We start from the raw sequence: 20,694 nt of genomic DNA on the forward strand, positions 1-20,694 counted from the left end.
GGGACCATGTAAGTTCCATGGTCTTAGGATGCCTACAAGGCACAGCTGGGCTTCCGAGATACACACACTTAGACCTTCCATTGAGTAAGGTTATCAACTCCTTGAACATTCATAGAAATTCTTTATTAGACAAAAATAGACTCTCTTTGTATCCTCTATTCATGTGATCCCATTCTGATCTCTGCTCAGAGAGGAGACAGAGGGGGGAGTGCCTTTCTTCCCCCACCTCTTCCCCCTTGCCCTCCCATGCTGGGACCTGTAGCCCAGGGGAACTGGCAGGGCACTGCTGTGCCCCCCGAGGTGGTCCTGTCCTGATCCGTTCCAGGGCTCTCAACTGCTTATGTCTCCTCGTCCCGCACCCTGTCTCTGCCATCTGCTCACATGCAAGGTCATCTCATGGGCCCATCCACTTAGCTTAGCAGGCTGGGGGTGGGAAGAGAGCAGCAGCCCAGACCAGCGTTCATCTCCCCTTAGGGGTGCTGGCTCCTGGGACTCCTGGGTCCAGGCCAGGGCAGTGAGGGCTGTGGGGTGCTGGGATGGTGCGGTGTTGACGTGGGCTTGGAGCTTGTGGCCTTCATTTTCTCTGGCCCAGTAGAACTTTAGTGATGAAGGTGACAATGGCGCCTGCAGGCTGATCTGGATCAAGCTCCGCAAAGAGGTGACACACGTTCTCCCAAGGGCTTCCTGGCTTCTTGGCCACAAAACCAAAGATCCTATGGGGATAAAACCAGGGCAAGGAGTGGTGCTGACTGGGGCAGGTGGCCTCATGCCGGGGTTAGAGAGGGTGGAGGTGCCCGGGCCTGGGAGGTTGTGTGTTAGACTCAGGGGGGAAGCTTACTTGGAGGTGGTCCCATCTGGATTGGTCCATCTGCAAAAGGAGAAAAGCCAGTGAGGGAGGGAAGCCCAGGGCGCAGCTCCTGAGGGGGAGCTGGCGCTGGGCCAGATGAAGGCACGGAGAGAGGGGCACCTGCGGTCCTGAGGGTCAGTGCTGGAGAAGGTGATGCTGCTCACTGGGTAATGGCGGCGAAAGAAGAGCCTGTGGGGATTGGGGAGAAGGAAAGTCACACTCCCCTAAGGAATCTGCGCCTCCAAGAGCCTTGGTGTGGGCTTCTACAAGGGTGGTGGCACAGACTCACTTCCTTTGGTTGTCTGTCAGTGTGATGCCTTGGGCTGAGACCTTGAAGTGGACAATGGCTGGTGTTGGGCGGGGGCTGCAGCTCAGAGCTGCAGAGCTGGCTCTGGCCACTGCTTGGGGGCCAGTCAGTGATTCTGTCTCCACTGAGGTCAGATAGAGCACACTGCAGGCTGGGGGGCGGGGAGGGGTTAAGAAGCAGATCAGGAAGGGAGTATGTATGATTTTGCCAGCACCCAGATCTCTGTGACCCCCTCCTCCCTGTCTCCCACTGCTACAGCTCTTATACTTTCCCTGGCTGGTGCTGTCAGAATGCAGAAGAATCATGGAGGGGATATGTGAGGAAGGCAATCCTTGCTTCTCTGTCTGTTCTGCAGTTAGGGATGCTGGGAAGAGGCTTAATCTGGGAATCTTACCCCTCACCCACTGTGAGTGCCAGTTTCTTACATCTTGAGAACCGAGACTTAGACCCCCCCTTTCGCCACACCTTTAAAAATAGTGGCTCCTTCATGGGTTAAGTGTATTGCCGGGGGCCCACCCCCTCCAGCCCCTTCAGTGTCCCCTACCCCATAGCTGCACCGTCTCTGGTGCCCAGAGAAAGGGGGGAGGGAGAGTTCTCTACCTGCGCCCTGACGTAGGAGGTCTGCTGCTGTGCTCATGTTGGTGGGCACTGGAGCCTCTGGGGTCTCTTCCAGAGGATCTGAGGGAAATGAGGGTCAACAGAGAAGGTTAAGATAGGAGATGCATAACCTAGGAGCATGGGAACTATTGACAAAGGAAGGCTGGGAGCCAGGACCTGAAGGTGTGGTGACAGGTGAGCAGGTTACCCACCTTTACTGGGAATACGAAGGCAGCAGGGCAGGGAGATGGGGGAGATGGAGTGCTGTGAGACCAGAGCTGACAGGCTGCCTGTAGAGGTGGAGGTGAGAAAAGTCTTGAGGTGTCCACAGGTGTAACCCTTAGCTTTCCACCCCCATCGCATGCCCTGGTTTCTCCCTAACCCAATCCAGTGGAGCCTTCCCCCCAGCTTCTGTTCTCACCAAAGTAGGGCTCACTGGGACAGCCCTTGATCTTCACCCCTTTGGGCCCAGTTTCAATGAGGAAATGGCGGACCAGCTGTTCCAAAGGGTCCCCTGAGGTGGTGAGGGGAGGAAAGTAAGGCTTTGCTAGATTTGAGGGTCTCATTTCCCTTGATGGGATTTTTTAAATTTTTTTGCCAGTCTTGGGTCTTGAACTCAGGGCCTAAGCACTGTTCCTGAGCTTCTTTTTGTTCAAGGCTAGCATTCTATCTCTTGAGCTACAGTGCCACTTTCAGCCTTTTCTGTTTCTGTGGTACTGAGGAATGCAACACAGGACTTCATGCATGCTAAGCAAGCACTCTACCACTAAGCCACATTCCCAGCCCTTAATGGGATTCTTTCCTGAGCAGCTGAGGTCTTTTCCTGCCCCTCCCTCCATGGCATGCTTCCCCATCCCAACATACACCTGCTATCTTCTCCTCATTCCCCTCCTGCCTCCCTCAGGTGTGGACCTTTGGTTCAGTACCTTTCCAGGGCTGGGCACTGGGTGGGGGCGTGGCGACCTTGAGGGCCAGCCCATAGGCTCCTTGGAATGAGTGACTGTCCCTGATCAGGAAGGCTCCAGGGTCCTTATCCTTCAGCAGGGCAATGGCTGCAGGGTGGTGGATAGAAGGCAGCAGGGAGGAGTTTGCACTGTGGCTGACTGAGCCCCTTGCAGCCCTTCTCCTCTACTAATGAACCCCAGATCTCTCTTGTCATGACAGCTGGAGGAGAGGGTGGCAGCCATCTGAGGACAGAACTTTATAGGGTTCCCAGATGCTTTGAGTCTATCCTTGGGTCTGAAGCCCAGAATCACCTGCTGATGAGAGGCTTATCCGAGAACCAATGAGCACAGGCAGCAAGAGCCAAGGGCTTCAACTAGGATGGGGCTTAAAGACAAAAGTCTTAGAGGGTGGGGTGAGATACAGAATGCTGGCTTCTCACCTTGGTCACGAGACAGGTGTGGCTTGTACCAGAACTTGGAGGTGTCCTGGACGAACTTGACATTACTTTGGCTCTCTTGTGTAGGGGGCTCTGGGAGACGGAGAGACTGTGTTTAGATATCAGAGTTCTCAGTCTCCAGACTTCTTTTTGAGAGAATGGGTTCTTTCAAGATTGCTCTACCCACTCTCAAGGCCCTTCCTTATACCTGAGGGTTGACTGGCATTGTCTGGGAGCAGAGGTGCAAAGGTGACATGGTGACTGGTGCCTCTGGCTGGTGGTGACGCTTGCTCTGGGCTCCAGGGTCCTGACTGTTGCCCAGGTCCCAGTAGGTGGCGTTTCTCAGGAAGTGGGGGCTGAGTGGGGCCATTGGTGTCATAGGATGTGGCCAGAGGGAAGGCAGGTGTGGGTGAGCTCTGGGGTGGCTCTGGGCTGGCCATGAGCCAAGGCATCTGCGTAGGCACAGGGGTGAGGGGGGACCCATCTGGGCTGTCTGGGGGACCTCGAGGACCTTGCCAGGGGGCATGACGAAGGCCAGGCAGGGTGGTGGGCACAAGGCCCCGAGGACTGGCTCTGTCTGAGCGGCCCCCAGGGCTCCTTTCCTGAGGCCAGTCATTGGGAGAACTGGGAGGGGAGGTTGGGGTGAAGGAGCTGGAGCCCGCAGGTTCAGGCCCTGTTCTTGCTGGCAGCTCAGGAGCCTTGTCAGCACCTCCCTGAGAAACAGGGGGCAAGGCCTCTCCAGGACTTAGTCTATGAGTGGGTGCCAAAGTGGAGGACCTGATGTCCAGCCGTCGGGTGCTGTGGGATAGAAGGGGAGATGGTCAGAGAAGCACGCTCACCACTCTGCCTCCTTAAACAAGGTGCCCCAGCAGCTGTTCCAAGAAGGGTTCCCTGAGGGGGGGGCGGGGAAGAAAGGAAGGCTTTGCTCCATTCTGGCCCTCACATACCTTTCCTTGCCCTGGACTGGGCTACTGGTGTGCAGAGGTGTGGAGGGGCCTGACAGCTCTGAAGAGGTGCTGCACTGGGCATCGCGGGGAGACCGGGGAGACCGAGGCAGCGTGCTCTGCCCACTCGGGCCCTCCCTCCAGGACGCTGGCTCGGGTGACTCTGCAGTGAAAGGGAGAGATGGGACTGAATACAGGAACCAGCTCTTCTGCTTGGTGTCCCTTGGTGTCCCTGCTAGCCTTCAGAACCCCTGTTCTGGGCGTTCCTGCTCCGATGCCGCTCACCTGCAGATGCCAGATGGCCAGGAAGCGGGTGCTTGTCCCTTCCCTCCTCCACAGGGGTCTCATAGCTCAGCTTCCTGGGTTGAGGGTAGGGTGGGCTTCCCGGAGAAACGGAGCCCGCCTGTGGCGAGTGGGCACCGGCACCGGGATACCCTCTGCCTTCACTTGGAGATCCGCAGCTGTGAGGCGTCCGGCCGTAGGCTGGGCAGTAGCTGGGAACTGCTCCTCCATAGCCGTAGGTCACCAGGGCAGGGTAGCCTGGGTGCCCAAACCTGCCTTCGGGGCACAGGGCATAGGAGCAGTTCTCGTGCCCTTCCTCGCCCACCTTGGGGGGCTTCAGGCAGCCGTAGTCAGGCATTGGGACAGGGTGGTGCCCACAGGCCGGCACCAGCAGGGGCAACGCGTGGCCCGGCCGCACCGGGTGCAGGATGGGCTTGCTGGCCTCACCGGCCCAGCCCTCTCCCGCCTCCCTCTCCAGCCGCAGTCCATACAGGGCTGCGGTGGGCAGTGCCAGCTTCTCCTCACAGGCCGGGCATGAGCACAAGGGGGGCACTCCGGGGTCCTCCAGGATAACCAGCTCCCGATAGCCAGCAGGGCGGTAGCCGAAGTCCCCGTTGGCAGGGGCGGGTTTCCCCAGCTCGGGGTCGTAGGGGTACGGCCCCTCTGACAGCGACCGGCAGAGTCGCCTCTTCTCCAGCGAGGGCTGTGCGTAGCCGTGGGGAAGGCCCTCCAGTGCCCCGTAGGGCGGCCGCCGCCTCTCCAGGGTCCCGTCGGGCCGGTAGAAGCCCCCGTTGGGGACCCCGCAGGGCTCCCGGTAGCCCTGGCGGCAGGAACAGTGGCGGCTGAGGCCGGGCCGGGGGCCGGGGTACAGGCCCAGGCGGGGCCCTCCGCCCGCGGGGGGCTGCTCCTCATCGTCTAGGATAGCCGTCTCTCGCCCGGCCCCCCGGCCCCCACCGGCCACCCCGCAGCCCCCCAGGAGGCGGTCTAGCTCCTGCCGCTCGGCCGCCGTGGGTGGCGGCCGGCCAGGCGACTCGGCGCTCGGCTCTGCGGTCAGCGTGGACGAATGGCCGGAGTCACTGCTGACTGACAGCAGGGGTGGCGGGGGCGGCTCTGGAGAGGGAGCCAGGGGGGCCGGCCGGGGCGCCCGCTGCACCTGGGCGTAAGGGCTGCCGTCCAGGGGGCCTCGGGTATGGGCCAAGGAGCCTGCGGGGAGGAAGGAAGGGGAGGGCTGGCCAACTGGGGTGCCACTGGACATCCAGCTGGAGGGCTCCGGCTGTGTTGTGGGAGCTGGGGATCTAGGTGGGGCAGGAGGGCTTCTCCCTTTCCCTTCCTTGTCCCCCTTCCCGGCCTGCACTTCCCATCCATCCTAGCGCCCCACGCACCATCCACACTGTCCTCGTGGTGCTGGTTGAAATTCTCATAGGAGTCCCAGCGCACAGCAGGCTGGGCGGTGTTGTAATCCACAGAGACAGAAGGGTCATTCCGGGGGGTGCTGCCTGTGGAGGAAAGTTCCAGGTAGAGGAGCCCAGGAATGCAGTCTTCAGCCCTCCTCCCCATCCCCCACCCCTGCTCCATGGGCCTCAGTCCCCCCTCCCCCCATGCTCCCCAGTCCTCAGCCCTCTCCTCCCCCACTCCCACCCTGCTCCACTCTTACCTTTGATTTTCTCTGGGCTAGAGGAGAAGACAAACTCCACTGAGACTTGGAAGGGGAACCTCTCATCTGTAGGGAGCAGGAGGGCAGGCAGTGAGGGATCAGGCTCCCCCTGCACACCCCCCCAACTCCCCTGCCCACCTGGTTGCCTGGCCGTGCCCTGGTCTAGAACTCACCTGTCCAGGCCTCATCTAGCTGGTCCTTGGGGAAGGTGAGCCGTGGCCCGTGGATGGTGCACGTGTGGAACTGGACTCGGAACACAGGGATGCGGTCTGTCCCTCGGCCACCCTTGTGATAGCAGGTCACCTGGGGGAGGGCAGGAGACCGGCGGGGGGGTGTGAGGACTTCATGTCCATTTTGCCTCCTCCTCTGTGCCTCCACCCTGGAGATTGGTCTGGCTACTACTGCTCCTGCCCTGCCTCAACCTCCCTTGAAGGGGTTCCCTTTTTGCCCTCAAATCTGCTTGAAGACTCTACAACAATCCCCAGGACTACTCGTTGCTAAGACCCTCCCTCACCATGACGTCGCCCTTGAGGAGGAGAGCTGGCTCCAGACTGATGCAAAGCTGCTGGGGCCCAGGGCCTGTAACTTGACTGTAGGGCAGAGAGAAGGCAGGTCAGAGTCAGTCATCTATGCAGAGGGAGGAGGGAGCTGGGAGACTGGGGTCAGCCTTAGGGAGAGACCTTCAGTTGCCCCATCTGTAAAAAATGGGCTCTGTGGAGGTGTCCGATTTTAGGAGCCATAGCTGGAGCCTGAGGGGGTTGGAAAGCAGGCATCCAGGGACTGGGGGAGGGGAGGGCTAGCCGGAGGTAGGGTGGGGCCTGCACACAGGACACTCACTAGACTCCAGATGTGTATACAAGTTGCATGGACTGGTAGATTTTGAGGAAGGGCTGAAAGCCTGGAGAGGGTAAGGAAAGCACATGAGAGGTACTCAATGGAGTGGGTTGGAAGGGGCCATCCCCATGAAGTATATCTCAGGTAGACTCACCTGTGCTGGGCTCAAAGGCTGGCAGCATGGGCACAAGCACATAGTGTAGGAAGAGAGGGCTGCTGTTCATTCGGATGGAGCCAGACAGCAGCCCACTGAAATAGCTGATGTATCTGGTGAGGATGAAAGAGAAACATCAGCTGCCCATTCTTCTAGAGAGCACCTTCAATTATGCATACCCTTCACTCAATCTTGGAGGCCTGCCCTTGTCCTCAGCATTTCCCTCCTATCTTGCAGCTCTCTAGGAAGTTATTCTTTATATTGAACCTGTCTTTTCTTTTGCCAGTCCTGGGGCTTGAACTCAGGACCTGGGTGCTGTCCCTGAGCTTCTTCTACTCAAGGCTACTGCTCTATCATTTCAGCCTCAGTGCCACTTCTGGCCTTTTCTGGAAATGAAAGGCTCACAAGCTTTCCTGCCCAGGCTGGCTTTGAACCACGATCCTCAGATCCCAGCCTCCTGAGTAGCTAGGATTACAGGCATGAGCTTGTCTTTCTTGCTGCCTTAAAGGTTATATATAGGGCTGGGAATGTGCCTTAGTGGTAAAGTGTTTGTCTAACATGCATGAAGCCCTAGGTTCGATTCCTCAGCACCACATATACAGAAAAAGCCAGAAGTGGAGCTGTGGCTCAAGTGATAGAGTGCTAGCCGTGAGTAAAAGAAGCTCAGGGACGGTGCCCAGGCCATGAGTTCAAGCCCCAGGACTGGCAAAGAAAAAAAAAAAGGTTGTATATAGGGCTAGGTACTGTCCCTTAGCTTTTTCATTCCATGCTGGCATACTACCACTTAAGCCTGCTCGGACTGGCTTTGAACTGGGATACTCATATCTCAGCCTCTTGAGTAGCTAGGATTACATGTATGAGCCACTGACAATTAGCTTAGCTTTATTTTCTTCATAGACCTTGTCACCCAAAGTGTTCCAATCTTTGTTCACTGGCTTCTTGGAAACGATTCCACTAGTTCTCCATGAGAGCCAGAACTTGTTTGTTCTGAATTCTTAGCACTTGACACCAGGACCACAGGAGGTACTGAATTCAGGTGCAGTGTATGACATTATCTAGCCCATCCCTGCCAGGCTGCTCACCGGCGCTGGGAAGGCTGCAGTTCTGCAGCTACCTTGTCTTCACAGAATTTTCGCATGGTGAGAGTAGCCAGTGCCTGGTCAGCCCTAGGGAGAGCAGGGTGGGTATTGGGAATTAGGGAGGTTGGGTGTCCTGCTGGCCTTCTATGCCTAAGCCCAAGGGAAGGAGGAGAGATGGGGTCCCTTCAGAGTGGTGATAAAATTACTGCGGAACAGTCACTTTCCTAGTTGCTGGGTTTAAGGGAATGGTTCTCTTAACTTTATTTGTAAAATGGGACAGTCAGACAATGTTAACAATTGAGCTGTGCTCCCCACAAAGCCATGTACCTCAGCATGTGATCTTATTTGAAAATAGGGTCGATGCAGATGAAATTAGTTAGGTTAAGATGAGATCATGCAGGAGCCCCTTAATCCAGTGTGACTGGTCCTTATGAGAAGAGAAAAGGAGACACAGAAAGACAGAGAACACCATGTCAGGCCAGAAGTAGAGGCGGGAGTGGTGCTGCTGCAACCCAAGGAAGGAACACCAGGTATTGCCAGCCACCACCAGGAGCTAGAAAGAGGACAGGGAAGGAGGCAGAGTCACAGAGAGAGCAAGGCTGTGCTGACGCCTTGATTTGAACTTTTTGCCTTTAAAGCTGGGAGACAATCAAGTTTTGTCATTTGAAGCCACCTAGTTTGTGGCATTTGGTTCAGGAAGCTCTAGGAAAGTAATACAGATTCTCTGTTGGAGACTGGTGAAATCCAGGGTGCTAAAAGGAGGTGAAAATATCAAGTTTACAGCAAGGGGTTCTCTGAACAAAGAGGTAGACTCATCCAGGGCCAGCTGAGAAAGGGACACTGGGACTGAGGATGCTCAGGCAATGGGACCTCACCCTGCAGAGATCTTGCTGTAGTGCATATAGGCAGAGACGATGACACCGAGCTTGCCCTTGCTCCCCTGAGAGACAGAGATGGAGGAGTTACTTGAGTTCCGGGCTGAGGGTGCCCCAGCGCCTTAACCCTGAGATCCCGGCCTCCTACCTTGCAATATAGTACGACCACATGTTGAGGGTCAGCACTGAGCCACGTCTCCATGGCTTTGCAGATGGAGCACAGCTTGTCCAGGGGTGGGGCATGCAGCTCAGGCCAACCAAAGTCCTGCACCTGTAGAAATGGCAGCGTGCAACTGGAGGTCAGGCCTTGGGCAAAGAAAGATGTGGAAAGAGACCTCAGATATAGGGGCCGGGGGCAAGGTTGAGGGCCTGCTGTTTGTCGAAGGCACTCAGTACTTTCTCCAGCCATATAGCTGGCTGATAGCAGCTGCAGGGTGTTTTGGTGGGTCACAAGTGGTATATCATGTGGAGAGTGCTGAAGAGTAAGGTGGATATCAATTGTTAGTATTTATTATTACTGTTTGTGGGGCTTGAGTACTGTCCCTGGGCTCTTTTGCTCAAGGCTTGTGCTCTACCGCTTTGAGCCAAAGCACCACTTCCGTTGTTGTTGTTGTTGTTGTTGTTGTTGTTTTTTCTCTAGTGGTTAATTGGAGATAAAGAGTCTCCTGGATTTTTCTGCCTGGGCTGGCTTCGAACTCGTGAGCCTCAGATCTCAGCCTCCTGAGTAGGCCTGAGCCACCAGCGCCGGGCTAGTCAATGGTTAGCTAACCACACTAAGGGTCTTCCGGATGGGGTCGGCTGGGTTTAACAGCTGGGCAAAGCCACGTCCCTCCTACCTTGGGATTCAGTCGGGCCAGGTCATGCCTTTTCTCTGAGAGGTTGAACAGCTGAAATAGAAGGGAGTCTTAGAGTGACACCGGCTGGGCACCGGGCGGATCCCAAGTGGCTACAGCGAGTCCCGCTGACTGGGCCTCTGCTGCGGAGGGCTTTCTGCTGATTGGCTCCCGCCGCCCCGGCCCCGCCCCCGCTCCGTCCTGCGTGCCGGTGCCGCCCCCTGGCGGCCTCTCTCCCGGCATTGACGTCAGCCTGGCCCCGTTGGCTCTCCCAGCTCTCCTATTGGTTGGATCTGGCGGGTCCCGCCCCTCACCAGGTACTTGTCCCGGTGCTTAGATTGCAGCACGTGGGCCAGCTCCCGCAGGTGGCCGCGGTGTCGCTGCTCGTCGGGCCGCGCGGGGAAGGCGGCGGCCAGGATGCGTTCTGTCACGTAGGTGAGGTCCAGGTCCCAGCGACGCTCCATGAGGGGGTCCAGGCTGAAGCTCCTGGGGAGGGGGCAATGTCGACATGGCAAACCCAAAGGCAAGCAAGCAGCCCTGGGGTGGCTAGTGTGTGTGTTTGGGCTGCGAAGGTCTGGCTGGGTGCCGAGGGTGGGTGGGTCCGGAGACCCGAGTGCAGTTTAGAGGTGGGGGGTTGGCCCAGCGGACGTTGTTGGGGGACACTGCCCTGAGCTGAGGTGTGGAGCTGGTGGAAAGGGTTCAGGAGGGAGGGGATCACCCCCGTCGCCCTCACTCACCTTGGCAGAGTGCTGCGCTGCTTTGAGTGGTTCAGAGACTTGGTGGATCCCTGGTGGGTAAGAAATAGCGTCCGGTCATCTTTTTGAGTGGCTCATTCTAAGTCCCCAATCTAGTGCCATCTTCTTTTGTCCTCAGGAAACCTAGCTCCTCACTCCCCAGAGCCCGGCCCACCTTACCAGGTGCTCAATGCGCCTCACTGGGGCCGTGTTTCGCCTCTAGAGGGAGATGGGGGAGGAAATGGGAGTGGTTAAGGCAGGTCAGTGTCCACTCCCTGGATGAGGGGAGAGGAGTCCAACCTCCAGCAGGCTAGAGAGGACACGAATAGCAGAAGGTTCGGACATTTTTCCTTCTGGTACTTAACCATAGCATTCCATCCTGGGAAACCTCCTGGGGCCTCTCTCCAATGCTTCCAGACCTTTGGATATCCAGTGAGTTTCCCCCCCTCCCCAGTCCCCCAGTCCTGTCCCAGAATCGCACTCACCAGCTCGGCAGGGGGCAAGGCCTGACAAGGCGAAGTCACCTGGAAGGAGACCCGAGTAAGGGGCTGAGCTGCTGGTGAAATGGGGTCTTCTGGCCTGAGGACGGGGCGACCTCTCAGCTTCAGCAAGAAGGTCGAGGGGCTGTCCGCTGGTGGACCCAGGCTTCAGCTGAGGTTCCTTCTATTTAAAGGAAGCTCGCCTCTGGCCTCTCAGTCCCCCACCTTTTGGGTCCCCCACTTGTTGCTTTTGGCTTTCAGCCCCCTGCCCACACAGACCCCCATTCATCCAGCTGCAGGACAGGAGTTATATATAGAGCCATGAAGGCAGGCTATGGCCAGGGGCGGACACTGGCCTCTTTCACCAGGAGACCCCGCCCCTGGGCACACTGCTCCCAGCCTGCTACAGGGCCCTAGGACCACCCCCTTGCACTGCCAGGAGTTACCAGGGAACCCTCCTCAGAGACAGGACTGTTTCAGGTCCCCAGTGGACAGGGGATGCCATCTACAGTCTGCATCTGGAAAGGCTGAGGACAAGAACCATCCAAGCATCCTGAGGACCCTTCACCAGAGGGAAGGCACAGCCCATCCGGCTGCCCAGTTTTTGAAATCCTGCTCCCTCCCCTCCCACCCCACCCTTCCTCCCCCTCATGCTCCTCCTCTGCCCCACCCCCATCCCCTTACCAGCTGCAGCCTGGGCACAGCACCAAGACAAATGCTGTCTCAGTGTCCACTGGCCTGGGCCAGCCCTCCAGGGGTGGAGTAGGGTGGTTCTTAAAGGGCCCAACACAGCATCTCCTGCCACCCAGAAGGGGGTCCCCAGTGATGACAGGGGAGGGGGTAAGATGGTGACATCAACATGGCTAGAGAAGCCCATTTAGGGAGTAGGAGACACTCTGCCCCCATCACGAAGAACCCAGTACCCACCTTTGCTTCACATTTTCTGTGTGTGGCCACCTTGCAGACTAGAGAGGGGAGGGGGAAGAGAAGGGTTAGTAGGGGCCTGTTGGGACAGTGAAAAGGGATGTCCCCTGTCTCCCCAGGCCCTGGAAGCTGACCCTAAGACGACTTGGCTGTATTGGACTGTCAGGATGAGGGAGCAGGGCAGGGTAAGAGGAAAGTGCGGCAGTGGGCGCTACTGCCAGGCAGGGTCATATTCTAGTATGGATGGTGGTGAGGAGGAAGAGGGAAGGAAGCCCTGGCCGGGTTAGAGGTTAGGATGGGAAGGAGGCAGCAGAGCTGAGTCTCCTGGGATGTGGCAAGGTGTGTTTCATGAAGAGTTAGGGCTGCTTAAAGGGGGGAGGCTCCCTGGGTGGGGTGCCCAGGGTGAGCAGTGCACACCCAGTGGGGTGATGGGGCCCGGTGGAGAGGCTCGGAGGCACAGTGCACCTCACCTCTGCAGGAGACGCCTGTCCCATCGATGGTCACTTTACACACTGCGCACACTGGAGCTTTCTTCCGGAAAACCTTCTCCCGGAAGCTATGTGGCTCTGCTTTCCTAGGCTGTGGGTGGAGGGACAGACAGACAGAGAGCTATGAGTTTCCAACGGGCTTATCTGCAGGACTGGGCAAGGGCCTTGCCTTCACACTGGCCTGCCTTCCTTCCCCCTTCCCATCAGCCCCCTAAACTCATAGGGCACGTTGGGTCACAGCCGTGGCAGAATAGTCCTGGAGCCTGTCCTCTCCAGCGCTTGGAATGTGACCCCTTGTGTCACCTCTGCTGGGTCAGCTCCCCCACCCCCACCCCTCACATGACCCTGCTGTGTGATGACTTTGTCACTGCCACCCCAAATCCTGAGCCTTTAGCTTCCTGGTGGGTTGCTGTCTGACTTGCCTCCTGTCCTGTCCTCCCCGATGGAGGCCCACGCGCACAGCAAGCAGAAGGTCCGGACATGTGTGCGCTATCAGTCACAGAACACCCAAGCTGAGCCAGCAGAAGTGGCCTCCGCCAGCCTGGCTCCCCGGTCTCCCGAGGTCCCCACGCTCCAGGCAGCTGACACACTGCCCTCCCCCATGCTTAGAACAACATGTTTACTCTTTGTGCATTGAGCCGGCAGGCAGGCACAGTTGTGTAAGGAGGGGGTGGCGATGCCAGAGGGAGGAGGGACTGTGGGGAGAGATGTTTAGCTTCTGGGACACTTCTGGATGCAGAGAATTCCCGACCACTCACCGCCCAATGTACGAGTTGGATTCAAGCACTAGATGAGGAGGGGGGTGGGCCAGTTGCCCTGCCTGGCTCCTCCTACTCCAGGTAAAATGAGAGGGGACACTGGCTATTTACTCAGTCCCTTCCCATAGGATGCCCACCTTACACGGACAGTTTGCCTCCATGCTCCCCTCTCTCCTACCCAGTTTTCTTTCCTCAGTTTAAGCTCCTCCAGCCTAGCTTCCACTCCTGGACTGACACACCCTCCCACAGTATTGTCCCATAGCATGCTTAAGGGGAACACTGAGAAGTGGAAAAGGGAGTGACTGACGGGGGTGGGGTGGGGTGGGGGGCTGGAACACCTCTAATCTCTCTCTCTCTTTTGGTGCCAGTCCTGGGGCTTGAACTCAGGGCTTGGGCACTGTCTCTGAGCTGTTCGCTCAAGACTAGCTCTACCACTTGAGCCACAGCTCCATTTCTGGCTCTTTTTGGTGGTTAATTGAAGGTAAGGAGTCTCATGGACTTTCCTGCCCCAGCTGACTTTGAACCGTGATCCTCAGATCTCAGCCTCTTGAGTAGCTAGGATTACAGGCATGAGCCACTGGCCTCCAGCCACTTCTGACTTCTTGTCGGTCTTGGAACTCTTTGGGCTAGGGCAAGGGGGGACCCAGTAGGACACCTGGGGGCACTTGGCATGAACAGCAGGTACGATCATGTTGGTCGAAAGCAACGCTGCTGCCGTTAAGGCTCTCCTGAGAGCTCTTCTCCCTGCTTTCTGCCTCTTTCTCACCCCATTTCCTTCACATTTTCAGTGCCAGGGAAGAGGGCCTGAGTTCTCAGCCTGGCTGTCAGGCTCCAGGACGATGTCTGGCACAGTTCTCCAGTGAAGTATACCTGGGGCTCTGGTCTGGGGCAGGGGGCAGGACCCCTGCTTCTGGTCCAGGCTCAAGCCCAGAACACGCTAGAAGAGCCCAAACAGGTAGCAGGATCCCATTAACAGACATCTGCTGCTACCCTGCCGCCCTGGCCACCCCAGGGGTGCAGCGGTATGAGGATGCCTAGCTAGGGTGAGGGGCAGGGGAGGAAGCTGAAACTGGGGAAGAGGATCTGGCCTGATGCCTGACCCCTCCCCCACGGTCCCCACCTCCACCCTATCCCCACCTTTGCCCGGTCAGTGGGCACTCCTACCCTGCCGCTGGTGGCCCGGCTGCTGTCCCTCCTCCCCAGGGCTCTGAGCAGCCTCTCCACGGGGCCACTGGACTTCATGTTGCTGGCTGCCTCAGGCCGAAGGGTCTGAACAATGCTGGGGCCTGGCCCGGGGCTTCCTGGAAGCAGCCTGACGGAGGCAGCCGCTTCCCATGGGCGGAGGGTACACTGTCTGGCTGGTGTGAGGAGAAGTGGAGGGAAGTGCGGGCAGGCGGGAAGGGGGCAGGTCACCACTCCAGGAAGTGGGGGGGTGGACGGAGAGGATGTGGGGGAGGCCAGGGGATCAGATTCCCAGGATCTACCCTGCTGGGAGTGTCTGCCTCAAATCTTTGTGTCCCCCCCCCTTCTCTGGAGCTGTCACACACAGGGGGATCTACTCCTGCAGAGCTCCCTGGTCCTGAGATCAGCCCCTGGTGGGGTGGGGTGGGAATTCAGGTTTCAGTCTGGGCTGAAGGACCAGCGGGGAACAAGATGTCCCAGCCGTTCTCCGGAAGTCTCACACTCTCCTGGGACTTCCCAAGGAGCGGGAGGGAGGGAGCTGGGAACGGCTACCCAGGGCAGCCTGGGATCTAGCCTTGAGGGTAAAGGAAAGTGGGAAGGAGGGGACAGTCTTCTGCCTCAGTTTCTGTGGTTATGAAGCTGGAAAAGGATCATGTATTGCCCCCTCCCTCCCCCCAAATACCCTGTAAGGCCAAATTTCAGGCAAAAGACCTCACTGCCCACAGGAGGGATCCGTTCTGCTGCCTGCCCTTCTGAGAACCCCGACTGCTCTGCTCCAGACACAGCATTGTCCCACCTTTATCCCATACCCTGACCCTGAGGCCTTCTATCTACCCCAGGCCCTCAAGGGCAGATTCCACCCCTCCCCCAAGTTCTGAGGACTACCTTCATGGCTGTCCTGGCTCTATGCTCCTTCCTCAGCAGCTGTCCTTGGGCCGAAGGACTGGCTAGGAGGCCCCCTCCCAACGCACACGCCACCCCCCTCCAGGGCCTCCTGCCTCCCTCCTGGGAACAAGGCCAACTTCCTGTCCCAGGAGTCAAGGGAAGGAGGTGGATGGGGCCTTGGAAAGGGTGTGTGTGTGTGATCTTCCTAAAACAGGGCTTAATGACCTGGGGGTCCTTGGCCCCAGGTCCGGGACAGACCGCCTTCCTTTAGACTGGCCGTAGTTGTCACTTGGAGTTGTCACTTGGAAGAATGTACAAATATGTCCTCCTCATTTGCTTGGTATTTACTGAATGTCCCAGTGCTCAGCCAACTCCCCCCAGCTCTGGCTTCTCCCACTGGGTCCCTTCAACTTCCCTCCCCTGCCCTCGTGACCATCCAGTGAAGGGAGGCTGATAGAGTCCTGGATTCTGGATGAGTCCCGCTTTGGGAGTAGTTTTCTGAGGGCTTGCCTGCGCTTGGTCAAGCCTGAACCCTCTCCCTGGAAGCTCCAGGTCTCTAGGCCAGGAAGTCGGCCTCCAGGGTACCTTGCCAGAAGGTGGCATCTGTGTGGCAAGGCCTAGGCCTTGGCCTGTAATTGGAGAGGGCACTGGCTCTGCCAACCCCTGCCCCCTCCCCCTCCCCCCCCAGTCCTGGCTGTGTCCCAGCTACATTCCAGGCCTCTGGCCAGGTGGGCAGTTGGGCTGGCTTGTCCAGCACCCAGCCCTGCTGTGGATGACAGGGCACTGTGACCCCTGGGTGAGGGTACTTTCTCTGCCCTGTTCCCCAATCTGTACCTAAGGCGCACAACCCTGACTAAGACCTCTCCCACATACTGCTTTCTAGGGCTGCCTCCTGAGGGGTACACATTCCCTTCCCCCAAGTCCCCAAGCAGCCTCTGGCCTCACTAGTCTCAGACACTGCCCATCCAGGCCCAGCAAGGAGTTATGATAGTGAGGGCTAGGGGCACATATTAAATGGGGTGTGTGTGTGTGCTTAGGACCCCTGGGGCTTTGAGTCCCTCCCTGCTATATGGAGTATGTTTGAAGGGAGATGGAAAAGGATGAGGAAGGATCTCTCCGCTAGTCAAAGTAACTCATCGGGGGGACCAGTTGGGAAGGGATCAGCAGACCCCCTTGGATGGACCTTCACCCTTCTCCAGCCTGAGACATTCCAGATCTTATCAGCCTCTCCCCCAGGGGGGGCCCCAACCCCTCACTCCTAAGCCTTGCGTTTGTTTGGAGAAACCCCTCCACCCACACTCCCCTCCCTTCCTGGAAATAGCTGTGGTTGGCTGAGAGGCCGGGAGCCTGGCCACGGAGGAGGGGTGAGGCCCAGCGAAGGAGAGGGTTGGCGGAGTGCACGGTTATGCTCTCGGGGCAGAAGCAGAAGGGGGCTGGCGTGCTGGGAAGTCCGAGTTGGCTTCATTTATCCTTTTGCCTCAGTGTCCCCGATGGGAAGTAGGAGAAGGAAACGCTTGCATGCACATTTGCCAGGCCAGGGTCCAGGGCCTGAGCATCAACCTTTGCCAGCTGTCCTGGGGCCTTGGCCTGGTGCGCGCGCCAGGTGGGTGGGGGACGCTCGTGCTGGGGGTTCGGACGCAGTGCGGGGGGGGGGGGCACCCGGCCGCAGGGCCCGGGGGAGATGTGCTGGGGGAGGTGTGGCGGCCCACAGGAGAGGGCCCCCCCCCCGCCCCCGGGCCACCTTCCCGGGCCCCCCCCCCCCGCTGTCCTTAGCGGGCCGCGGCCGGCCCAGGCCCCAGTCCTCGCCCGTGGGTGCCCCCACACCCCTCTCATCCCCTGGCGCCCGCCCACGGCCTTGCCCGCGCGGTGTGACGCAGGAGCCGCCGCCCTCCCGGCGTGGTGCGGCCACTCACCTGCGGGGGGCGCCCGGAGGGACGGGGGCGCGGCTCGGCGGGGCAGCAGCAGGGGGCGCCCCCGGGCCAGCCCATCCCTGCTGGCCGCGCCGCGGGACGGCACGCGGAGGCGGGGGCGGCGGCGGCGGCGGGCGCGGGGCCGGCGGTGGGCGCGGGGCCGCTCGGCTGCTTCCCTCCCGCCGCGCCGCGCCGCGCCCTGCGTCCGCCGCCGCTGCCACCGCCTCCTCCCGCCCTCGCGGCTCCCCTCCTTCTTCCCGGGCTCCAATCCCCACGTCCTGCCCGCTCCCCGCCCCCTCCTTCTCCCGCTTCTCCCCACCTTCTCCCCGCGAACCCACATCACAAAGCGCAGGGAGAGCGCGCTGCGCAGCCCGGGACTGGAGAGCTCGGGGACTGACTGGGACCCGCAGACTACGGAATGGGGACGAGACAGAGAGAGACAGACAGAGAGCGAGCGAGAGACAGACAGACAGACAAAAGAGAGAGGAGTCACAGGCCGAAGGCACCCAGGCGAAGAGAAGCGCGTGAGTCCGGAAGACGCCCAAGCCAGGGCGGGCCGAGCACGGAGCGCAGGCGAGGTCCGGGCTGACCCCGATCGGGACCGCCTTCGGCTGGCCTGCCGCGTGCCGGACCCCGGTGACAACACCCGGCCTTACCGGTGGCCTGGCCCCTGGAGGGCGCCTCGCCGGAGGCTTCGCCGCCCCCTCTCCACAGCCCCCACTTGGCCCTCAAGCAGCTCCGGCCATGGCACCCATCGCCCTGTCTGGGGAGCTGGGCCGTGGGTCCTTTTCACTCGAGTTCCAGACTTCCCAGTGGAAGTCCTTTCTGAGGTCCATCCTCAGGAATGGAGCCAGCCAGCCACGGGGCTGATTTGAGTTAGGGCACTCTGGAGGTGAGGGTAGAAAGTGGGTAGGATTAGGTGGCCATGCCTTTCCGGACGCTTGGAGCCTGCTGTGCCACCCCTAGCGGCCCCTTAGCAGGGAGCATTTCCAACACTGTCCTGCTGGAGTTTCCTCCCCACTGGAGTTTCCATGATGAAAACGTGGCGGGGGAGGGGAATTCTGAGAAGCTCCTGCCCAGGCGGATTGCCCGGTACCTGCTGGGAGTAGCCAGCTTGTCAGCTCTGCGGCTCTCAGGCCACCGCTAGTCCCATCATTTAGCCGAGTCCTTGGAGCTCATCTTGCCTTTGTCAAAGGCTAGGAGGTCTGGTTCTAATTACAGGGGCTGGAGCACCTGATTCCAATCTGGCTGGGAGGCGGCTGGGAAGCAGGGCCTGGCGACAGTGTGGGTTCCCCCGGAGATTGGCATTTGGGAGGGGGTGAGTGTGCTGGGGCCTGGGAAGCCTTGATCTTCGAGCTCTTGGCAGTAAGAGGTCAGAGCAGCCGGCAGGAGTCACTGGGGTCTGCAGGAAGGGCTGGGAAGTGGGGGTGGGAATGGCAAGGGAGGCGCAGTGGGAGGCAGAAGGGAAAGCCCAGGATAATGGCAGGGATTGGAGGTGACCCAGGGGTAGGGGAAAGGGCATCCTGTGTACTTGGGTAAGATTTGACTTATACAATTGAAGTACACGAGGCTTGAAAATTTGTTCATTTCTTTGGAGCCTGAAGGATTTTTTTTCCCCCTTTTAATTATACTTCTTGCTCTTCCCAGCATTCCTTAGGACTTTGGATTCTGGGATGCAAGCCATAGAGTTGGCATCACTGACCTGCCTGGCTGGCCAATCAAAGGAACCTCTGAAGTTCCAAGCAATTGGAAGGGGGTCAAAAGATGGGGAGCTGTTTAAGATAGCTCCTAACTCAGGTTTGACTCCTACTCCCAAGGTCAGGAAAGAGGGGGGAGGAGTCTGCCAGAAGAAAGCCGGTGAGCACTTGAGCCGATGAGTGCTTGGTGAAAGGTTAAAAAAGAAAAAAAAGGTGGCTCATGGATCCGCTGAGCAGCAGGAGAGGGAGAAAGCCAGGCTACTTGGTAAAGGTAAGCGCTTTCAGGGAACACTCACCCTCTGACCTCGGGACATGCAGGTTTTCTTACCTTGACTATGCAGAAGGAGGCCCATCTCGGTATAGAAGCTGGAACTCCCTCTTCCAATGTCTGAGATGATCCCATGTGTCTCAGTGTACTCAGATCCGGGAAGTGGACTGTAGGATGGGGGCTGCCCTAGCTGGAAGACCACTGTATCAGGAGAACTTCAGTGAAGGTTTTGGGCGCTGGGAACCAGGAAGAGTGGGGGGGGGGGAGGGGCAGAGGCGGATCTCCTGGCCCAGGACAGAGCTTGTATTGTCCAACTGGGAAGTGGCTGCAGCAGGGCGGGGAGTAGCAGTCTTTTCCAAATTTTTTTGGGGGAAGCAGGGAGGCAAGTCTTCCTTCACTTGTACCCCTGGGGGTTACAGTGGTTGCTGAGAAACGAGACCTATTTGACAAATAAGTGCTTCCTAGGAGCAGATGTGTTCTCCCACTTCGTGAGAAACCAGATGCTGTGTGCTCAAATAGCATTTGAAGTGACACCCTTAAGCACAAACTAGAACCCTCTTTGCTTTGGGACCGAGTACAGTGCTCAGTAAGAGAAAACTTGGCTGTGTCCCGGAGTAAACGTCACACAGTGGATTTTGTCCACCCTTGTCTGCACTCTGCCTCCCACCTCCTGGTAGCTCCATATTTATGGAATGTTGTTACTCAGGGCTGCCCTGCCCTGTTATTTAGCCGGGTCCTTGGGAAGGGTCCACACCAGAGCCCCCCTCTTCCTTGCCTTTAGAGGACCATCTTGGAACTAATCCAAGTTCTTTCCTTCCTCTTGCTTCTGAGCAACACCAGTGTAAGCGTTTACCTTCTCCCTTTTATTTACCCAGCAGACTTGGGTATTCCCAGTTTAAGGCCAAGCCCGAATACTTTCCCATTACAGCTCACTAAGCCTTACCTCTCAACTCTGCCAGTTTGGGGGAAGAGATCAACAGGCTTACTAGGCATGTATATAATAGCTGCCCTGATGCCAGCAAAACTTGTCACTGTTCAGTCTCCCCCTACCTAACTTCTGACTCTAAATTTCCTGGGCTTTCAGTACCCCCCCCCCCCATTACAGTGAGGATTCTTTGCCACTACTGCCCAAACCCCTTTCCTGCTTTGCAACCATCAACAGTCTGTCCCAGGCTCTTTGGAAATTCCCATTAAATTTGAGGTGTGATTAAGAAGAGCTGGGGGCTGGGGATATAGCCTAGTGGCAAGAGTGCCTGCCTCGGATACACGAGGCCCTAGGTTCGATTCCCCAGCACCACATATACAGAAAACGGCCAGAAGCAGCGCTGTGGCTCAAGTGGCGGAGTGCTAGCCTTGATCGGGAAGAAGCCAGGGACAGTGCTCAGGCCCAGAGTCCAAGGCCCAGGACTGGCCCAAAAAAAAAAGAGCTGGGATGCAACCTCCTAAGTACCAAAGCTGCACTCAGATAGATGTCCCTGGTGATGGTGTGGAATACTGGTGAGACCCTCAAAGAGATGCTGGGGGAAAAATGAACAAGGTATAAACGTGAATCAAACAAAAGGCACTGGGAGTATGTGTTTTT

The 20,694-nt window shown here is 58.3% G+C and overlaps 1 protein-coding gene across 7 annotated transcripts; it reads right to left on the reverse strand.

The window, feature by feature from the left end:
* Window positions 1-108: 108 nt before the first annotated feature.
* Window positions 109-17,194, reverse strand: Tns2 (tensin 2). 7 transcript variants are annotated; one of them, XM_048363535.1, is made up of 29 exons: window positions 17,151-17,194; window positions 12,395-12,503; window positions 11,928-11,965; window positions 11,007-11,045; window positions 10,702-10,740; window positions 10,525-10,574; window positions 10,102-10,273; window positions 9,791-9,841; window positions 9,103-9,225; window positions 8,955-9,019; window positions 8,083-8,166; window positions 7,001-7,113; window positions 6,850-6,910; window positions 6,527-6,602; window positions 6,186-6,315; window positions 6,013-6,078; window positions 5,741-5,854; window positions 4,362-5,561; window positions 4,080-4,239; window positions 3,341-3,930; window positions 3,136-3,225; window positions 2,678-2,803; window positions 2,173-2,265; window positions 1,964-2,041; window positions 1,755-1,832; window positions 1,137-1,305; window positions 968-1,036; window positions 839-868; window positions 109-713 (listed from the first exon to the last, which is right to left on the reverse strand). In XM_048363535.1, exons 7-29 carry the CDS (start codon window positions 10,249-10,251, stop codon window positions 575-577), a joined length of 3,855 nt encoding a protein of 1,284 aa, XP_048219492.1. In that variant the 5' UTR covers window positions 10,252-10,273; window positions 10,525-10,574; window positions 10,702-10,740; window positions 11,007-11,045; window positions 11,928-11,965; window positions 12,395-12,503; window positions 17,151-17,194; the 3' UTR covers window positions 109-574. The 7 variants fall into 7 exon arrangements, with proteins under 7 accessions (XP_048219492.1, XP_048219516.1, XP_048219524.1 ...); XM_048363559.1 differs by having other exon boundaries at window positions 11,007-11,145; window positions 17,151-17,191; XM_048363567.1 differs by lacking the exon at window positions 17,151-17,194 and adding an exon at window positions 15,238-15,866.
* Window positions 17,195-20,694: the final 3,500 nt, after the last annotated feature.

The sequence above is a fragment of the Perognathus longimembris genome, chromosome 1 (genome assembly GCF_023159225.1).
Source record: "Perognathus longimembris pacificus isolate PPM17 chromosome 1, ASM2315922v1, whole genome shotgun sequence".
In the NCBI taxonomy this organism is placed as follows: Eukaryota; Metazoa; Chordata; class Mammalia; order Rodentia; family Heteromyidae; genus Perognathus; species Perognathus longimembris.

Coding starts and splice junctions, on each gene's coding strand:
- Tns2 (XM_048363527.1), bottom strand. CDS start 14,412: ATGAAGTCCAGTGGCCCCGTGGAGAGGCTGCTCAGAGCCCTGGGGAGG. Junction 9,020..9,102: donor TGGTCGTACTATATTGCAAG/GTAGGAGGCCGG, acceptor TCTGTCTCTCAG/GGGAGCAAGGGCAAGCTCGG. Junction 6,079..6,185: donor GCTAGATGAGGCCTGGACAG/GTGAGTTCTAGA, acceptor TGCTCCCTACAG/ATGAGAGGTTCCCCTTCCAA.